Source organism: Nanorana parkeri, unplaced genomic scaffold (genome assembly GCF_000935625.1).
Source record: "Nanorana parkeri isolate BGI_ZX_2015 unplaced genomic scaffold, ASM93562v1 scaffold13, whole genome shotgun sequence".
NCBI classification, from domain to species: Eukaryota; Metazoa; Chordata; class Amphibia; order Anura; family Dicroglossidae; genus Nanorana; species Nanorana parkeri.
The window spans coordinates 862,762-870,829 of record NW_017306281.1 but is presented as its reverse complement, the minus strand read 5'-3'; the positions used below and the strand labels follow the sequence as shown (position 1 = coordinate 870,829).

The 8,068-nt window shown below is 40.0% G+C and overlaps 1 protein-coding gene across 1 annotated transcript in view; it reads right to left on the bottom strand.

Moving 5' to 3' along the window:
* SETD1B (SET domain containing 1B) overlaps nt 1-8,068 on the bottom strand; it is a 49,359-nt gene that overhangs the window by 10,070 nt on the left and 31,221 nt on the right. The window contains exons 9-11 of the mRNA XM_018556765.1: nt 6,102-6,189; nt 5,312-5,529; nt 4,091-4,190 (exon numbers count right to left, since the gene is read on the bottom strand). Coding sequence (XP_018412267.1) covers nt 4,091-4,190; nt 5,312-5,529; nt 6,102-6,189 — 406 coding nt within the window. The remainder of the gene's footprint in view (nt 1-4,090; nt 4,191-5,311; nt 5,530-6,101; nt 6,190-8,068) is intronic.

Below are 8,068 nucleotides of genomic sequence, written 5' to 3'. Positions count from 1 at the left end.
TGTGTACTGTGCAGTACAAAAAAAAAAAAGTAGGTTTTATTACACATACCTGTATAACCATTTCTAATGAACTATGTCAATGTACAGAAACTCATCGTATATCTATTTTCAATTTTACATTTCTCAGCTAATTAACCCCTTCGTGACTGACTTGGAATATAACATGGGTGCAAAAAATGAAAAAAGGGCCTCAGTCATGAAGGGGTTAAGGAATTGCACTAATAAAAAAAGAAAAAGAAAAACACAAACTGTTTCACAAAGTAAGGAAAGGGCAGGAGGAGCCATTTTGGGGACACCTGGTAGAGGGACCTCAAAATACAAATATGCAGCTGTGTCTTGCAAGGGGCACTTAGTTTGTGTTAACTTCTTTTTGCTAAACATGCGAGTTGATTGTTGCTAGGGATTATAGGGCAGCGTAACACTCAGCTGTAATTCCTCAACTCAAGAGTTAAATCTTAAAAATCCATTCAAGTACCTTAACTATTAACAAAAATGTATCTTATTTGTGTATCACTCAGCTGTAGATCCTTAAATCATCTCTGCTATGGTGCTGACACTGTCCTTCCTTCTGGAGGGGGGCTACTTTGTTCCCCATGGTGTCTGTGTGTGTTGTAAAGTAGCTACCGCTCCAAGCTCACTCCTGTGATGGACTAAAATCTCACTTTTAGTTTACTCATTTGTATCGAAATATTATACCATCATGGGAGCAAGCTAGGATCGGTGGCTACTAGGGATGCACCGATACACATACTAGTATCGGTACCGGTGCCGAGCATTTGAGCGAGTACGAGTACGCCGATACCTAGCCCGATACTTGAGCTTCCGGCACCAGGATGCTGGGCAGCAAGTCATTACACGCTGCCCGGCTTTCCGATTGGCTGGGATGCCGTCTCCATGCTCCCTCGTCATTTGTGTAATGACTCACTTCCTGGTTGGTCTGGAAGCTGGCCAATCAGGAAGCCGGGCACTGTGTAATGACGCGGTGCCCGGCTTTCTGATTGGCCGGGAAGCCAGCTTCATGCTCCCTCGTCATTACACTGCGCCCAGCTTCCTGATTGGCCACAAAGCCGGCTCCATGCTTTCTCGTCACCTAGTGATGAGAAGCATGGAGACGGCTTCCCTGCTAATCGGGAAGCCGGGTGGTGAGTCTTTACATGCCGCCCGGCTTCCCAGCTAATCAGGAAGCCAGGTGACGAGTCATTACAAGCTGCCTGGCTTCCTTAAAGGCACTTCCAGTATCGGTATTCGATATCGGCGAGTACCGGAAAAAATATCGCTACTCGTACTCGATACCGAAAAAGTAGTAGCCACCGATCCTAGCTCATTCCTGTGATGGAATACAATCTCAATACAAATTAGTAAACTAAACATGAGATTGTAGTCCATCACAGGAGCGAGCTTGGATCGGTGGCTACATTACAACACACAGAGGCACCATGGGGAACAAAAGTAATCACCCTCCAGAAGGAAGGACTGTGTCAGCACCAATTCAGAGATGATTTGAAGAAATAAGATATATTTTTGTTAATATTTGAGGTACTTGAATGCATTTTTAAGATTTAACTCCTGAGTTTAGTTGCGCTTTAAAGGATGCAAGAAATATGTAATGAAAAATAATTCCAACACTAGGTGGCAGTGCTGGGAAGAAAAAAAAAATACTCAAAATATTAAATATTCTAAGGGGTCCAAAAAAATGCAAAGCTATTCGTCCAGCAAAACTGCGTGTACATTCACTCTGTGCAGGTTAACCAGCTGTTGCAAAAATGGACCAAATTGAATATTCTTCGGGTATTTTCTCTTCTGGTAGAATGTTTATAAAGCAGAAGTAAACTTAAAAAATTTAAAACCGGATAGAAGTAGATTTTTTTTTCTTTTGCCTTAGAGACATGTAAAGTCTTTTCTGTCAAAAAAAGTCAGTTTCTCACCTCTAGCAGTTTTTATCACTTGTGTACACTGTGCAGTGTACTACCCCGGGTCAGTCTGTAATGTCCTCAGAGGCAGTCCAATGAATGAAGAGAACAATGGGGGACCTGGAAGGAACTAGACGGCATCGGCAGTGTACGGAGCAGCAACTGACAGCCTAGATCAGTCAGCGCTTGAGGCAAATGTGCAAATACGCTGTCCATACTTGCACATTATGGGAAGAGTTCACCATTCCATTGCAACTTTACTTCTGCTTTATGAATATAAATAACTAGAGGTGCACCGAAATGGAAATTTAAAAACCGAAATAAAAAAATTGTCAGGCCGAAACCGAAATTTTTTTTATTTTAATTTTTTTCAAATATTTTATTTTATTTTTTATAAACTTTTTACATTTTTTATATTTAATTTTTATTTATTAATTAATTTTTTTATTAAATATTTTTATTTTTTACTTTACGTTTAGGGGCTTCGGGGAAATATTGGGGGTCTAAACAGATCCCTGATATTTCCCTTTTAAAATAGAAAAAGAGATTGAGGACACAAAGTCCTCTATTTCTTTTTCTGTATCCCCTGTTATCAATGAACAGGAATCCTCTATACTGAGTGTTCCTGTTCATTCATAACATGAGGACAGAGCATGTTTACTACAACTACATCTATGAATGAACAGGAGGTGAGGTAGATCACTCCCATTGATTCATAATTGAGGATATAGTTAACATACCATCTCCTCAATTATCTACAAATACTCAGCGATCACTGATCGCTGAGTGTTTGTAGCTTGCTCTCCTCTCTGACACGCTGTCACAGGAGGCTGAGCGAGCGGTGTAGAGAGGACAGCTCGGCCTGTCTCCGCCCACACACCGCTCTGCCGGACTGTGATAGGAGGCTGAGCGGTGTGGGAGGAGACGCCGGCTGCTCACAGCGCTCTCCTCCTGCAGCACTCGGCCAACTATCATAGTTTCCTTCCTCCCCGCTGGGACACAGAGCAGCGCCCAGCGGGGAGGAAAGAAAGAATGGATGCACCGCTCTATCGGCAGGAAAATGGCACTTTCGGCACTATGCCAAAAGTGCCATTTTCGGGCGATATGTTTCGGCGGCAGATATATCGGTGCATCCCTATAAATAACATAAAATCAACTGACTCTTTCACTTGCAAATAAAATGAGCAGCAGTACAATATGAATAGCCTTCTCAATTCTGATAATATCGGTCTTACTGTGTTACAAGTAGATATATAATCACAATTGTGTTGTAAATAAGAATATTTATATAAACTAGTGCTGCCGATTGTCTTTGGCAGACAGAAACAATTTTGAAAAAAATAACAGAAGAAGTAAATATTCTCACTGTTCTGACAATGTGTAGAGTCAGGAGGCTGCAGGGATGTCAGAGCAGCAATTCGATTTCTTTTTCTATCTTCCAAAGGCAATCATCAGCACCAGTTTATCGAATTATCATTTACAACACTTCCGCACAGAACAAATGTTCATGCATCTGAGCTGGATGTTTAGATACGTGTGCAGTTTTTTTGTATATAAATAGACCCCTTAAAGTGCATATAAACCTGAAAACAAATAATTTAGTAAAGTTTAGCAGTCCTTACATGAGGTGCATGCTTTACATTACTTTTTTTTAACTTTATTTTGACCCAGTAATCCTATGAATAACACTTCCTGTGCTATGCCCATCACTCCATTGAATCAATAGAAGGAGCCATGGCTGTCCCCAGGCTGCACTTGCCTGCCTTTGCTCATCCCCCATTTCATGGGGGTTGATGGGATTTGCAGTTTACATAAGAAGGATAAGTGTGTTTTCGTTTCTAGTTCTACTCATGGGAAGAGACAAGGCCACAGCATTTCTGGCAAGATTAACAGGAATTTTCTGTACTTGCTAAAAATCTTTTCACTCTAAAAAATGGAAACTAATGCAGCCACCACATCTAAAGACTGCTCAAGCTGCAATATAATATTTTACAACATTGTAAACTAGTATGTTTTCAGGTACTGGGGATCACAAGGAGAACTTCCTCTGTGTTGATACCCCCTCATATGTCAGGGAGTAGGCCGATAGTGGGAAGGGGAGACACAGGAATCAACAAAGAACCCTGATACTTAAACACCAAAGATGTAGAAAGAAAGAAAAAAGAAAGTTCTGCAAATACCATCATCTGAGTCTTGATCATCATCCTCCTTCCCGCTGATCTCATCATCGGACTCAGATGATGACGATGATGACTGGTCATCTTCAATAAAACGCTGTTCCTAGGAATAAAAAGAAAAACATATCTTATAAATACATCGAAAACAGTAGAATGATGGGCTTTACTAAAAAGCTGTCATTTTGTGTCATACCAATACAAACAAAAGAAATAAACATGAGAACGCCTAAAGATTTTTAATTGCAACAATTTTCTGCTCAAAGTGGTGCATTATCTGACAGAAATGCAGGGGTGCCAATATGTTTCACATTCTCAAATAATTCATCCCCTCACAGCTACCTCCTCATGTATCATTTCCCCTCCTCTTTTAGATTGTAAGCCCTCAGGGGCAGGGCTGTCCTTACCATCGTGTCTTGAATTGTATTATGATTGTAATGTCTACCTTATATTGTAAAGCACTGCACAAACTGTTGGCGCTATATAAATACTATGTAATAATAATAATAATAATGTTTGGCCATGACTGTGTGTGTACATACATATGTACAAATACACAAACCTGAAATAAATCAGCTTTAGAAACTTTCATATAACAAAAAAGGTGCTGCATTGATTGCCTTAAAAAAACAAAAACCCCAAACCTAAAGCTTTATTAATTACAGTTAAACCCTCCTAACCATGTCAAATATCAGCCCTGTGTTCATGCAGGACATAGGTTATCTTCCATGGGGATCTTACAGCTTGACACTGCGCTCTACCAAGAAGATAATCCAAGTAAAAAGAAGCACACACATCTAGCCTTTACAGCTAAGGCTTATGTTTACTGTAATCAAAATACAAAAAAAAGGAGTATTTTTAAACAGCCAATGGTTACTTGGCACCAGTAATGTTTCATATTTTAATACAAGGCATGAGTAGCAGAACATCCTACAAAATGTGGCTATGTTATGCAGAATGAATAAAACAGGGGTAGCCAAACTCTGACCCACTAGTTGTGGTGAAACTACAAATCCCATGATGCATCTCTTTCCGGGAGTCATGTCTGTGGCTGTGAGAATCTTGCAATGCCTCATGGGATTTGTATTTCCACCACAGCTGGAGGGCCGGAGTTTGGCTACCCCAGGAATAAAGCATTGAAATCGGAAACACACAATAGCACAAGTCAACTGGCCTCGCAGCGATGTGCTATACTATATCTTGCAACTATACAATACAGACACTTACTTTACTGGACAAAGCTCCAACTGAGTGCTCTTCCTGCTCTTCATCTTTCTCAGAAGAGGTGTCTTCTTTATCTGAGTTCTCCTGTTCTCCATCGCTTTCCGCTTCTTCTCCCTCGCTGGCTAGAGGTCTTGCTGGCTTCCTGTGGACATTCACAGGGTCTGCATCTTTCTTGGATGGATCTGATGATGTGTCCAGCGCATCCCTGTCACGCTCACACTCTACAAAATTCAAGCCAAATTCAAATTGATTCCTTGCACATAACCTCATACTGCAGTAAGCACTTCACTTGCATCAGTGGTCACTATGAGGACACCGCAATCAGGATTCCTTAGGTGGGTGACAACTAAACTGTAAATGCTGACTTCAAATACTAAAACCACAATCTGAGGCGGAGAGGTGTTTTTAGATTTAATACTACATAGCTCACACATCCCTGTCAAATGTTCGTTCAGTTGAATTGAAAACACAACTTATTAAAAAATGACTGCAGATCACCACTACAAAAAGCAAATCAATGTAACATGAATAAACTAATCAAGATTTGTCGCATATTAAGCTGCGGATTATTCTTTGAGCTGCATGTCACCAAAAACATCTATGTGCCTTCGATTCAAAACATAAGAGTGAGAAGAGCTATTTCTTTTGATGAGCTTAGAGATCATTTTAAACAATACTGTCCAATGGCATCTTTCTTGTAAAGTTCTGCAGACTACACAAGTAGCAATAATAATTCAAGTGCTGTTAATACATTGCCTCTGACAACTGTGCACATCTTAATGTGATCACAAACCTTCATCTTCCTCATCTACTGAAGGCGATGGACGAATTCTCTTCTGTTCTCCCCCAAGTGCAGTTTCAGGCGGTTCTTTCCTCTTCACCTTTATGAATTAAACAAAGTTTACTTACTCCAATTTACAGAACCTTAGGGACAGTACACATTTAACGTTCTATATACTCAGCTCTAAAGTTTAATGAAATAAATAAGAATGAATGCATAAACTACCATAGTGTTAATTTTAATCACGAGTTTGTTATTTTATCTCATTACAGCTTTCATATCCAAAAAATAAAGATCAATTTGGTGTGGAATTTGTATTTTTCCAAGTGACATTTAAAGTGACATTAAAGGCTAAAACTTTTTTCCACCCCCCCAATGTTAATGTCAGCACTTATCTTAAATGATGTCTCTTAATCCGATCTACTTCTTTCCTGTCCTTTTCAGCCTTCTTTCCAGCGCTGCTGCGGGTCTCCGATCCAGCGCTGACTCCTCTCTGCTTGCTGGCACTTCCTGTCCCACGGTGTCTACATGCGGGTGCACACGTCCATAGACTTACCTTGCGTCTCTCCTCGTCTCCCGGCCGAAAACCGAACTGCGCATGCGCCCGCCCCAAGATGCTTTGCTGCCACCTGAGCATTTTTGGATTTTCGGGCGGGAGCGCGCGGCTAAGACAGGGGTAAGTTTGAACCGCTTTTAAAAAAAAACTTTTTGCATATATCTACTACTTGCTAGCAGTAGATATATGGAAACAAAAACCCGGAGGGTTTAGAAACCCTTTAATTATTGAAATCCCCTTGCTCTCTACAACCAATACCTCACTGAATCTCACTGTTGCTGCCAACCAGAAGGCAGCAATATGTTTAGCAGAAAACAGTGGTATAATTTTTATGTAAATAATTAGTCAATAGAAAAAAATATGGAATTTGATCTATAATTCAACTAGTGATGCATGGCAATAAAATTCTCCACACGATATGCTTTCATGAATTGGCACTATTGTGTAAATATGCTACGTCAACATTAGATGAATAATTTTTTTGAAGAAGACCGGAAGCTATTGTATGTCCATTACACAATACAAGGCAAATTAGAAGTGAAATACCTACTATGCTCAGGAGGGTAGGGGCCTAGAAAGTAATATATGCACTTTGTTTAAAGTCGGGGTACTCAAACACCCTAGACAGGGCATTAATAAAAGTAGTGATAGAGCCGTTCATCTGCAGATCTGACACCCAGAAAGATGTACTCACCCCTGTTCAACTACATCTGGCTCTATGACAACAAACTGAGTTACAGCAAATGAAGTGAAATTCCTAATGCAATATGGAAGTAGAACTTGCCTGGTTCAAAACTGGTCAGATATTAAATGTAAAGGAAAGGACACTTAACACGGGGATTGACAAATTAATATGGCACTCATAAGTCCACTCTGTCCAATCCAGAAATATGTTTTAGGAGCCACCTCCGTTGACAACGGCTAGAGAAAACCTCAAACGTTAGGCACCCGCTGTCATTTTTTAAGAAGCATTGGCTACCTGGCTCCTGTGATTCGGAAGGTCATAATTCTAACATAATTTCAACATATTAATGCTTCAATTTCTCTTTAGCAAGATGTCTATTTCAACAAACACTGTTTAAAAAAACCTCTTTAAAGACACCCCTGCAAAAAAAAAAAAAAGAAGAGGTATTACACTTGGCTATTCAGTGGCCTGCAACATCCCTACAGAAAACCGGCATCCGACAAACTTAAGAGTGTTGAATGCTAAAAGTCTTGCAGAGGCTTCAGCACCGAAAGGGAGGGGAGAGACATGGGCTACTGGAGAGGCGAGTATAATCATTATTCTATCTCAGGGGAGTACCATAAACATATGCTTTAGAGGTCTCTTTAAAAAGAGGACTATTCATAGTATAAAATCATATATTGATTCAATAGAAATGTATAAAAATTATGTATTTGGTAAATGCAAATATTAATATGC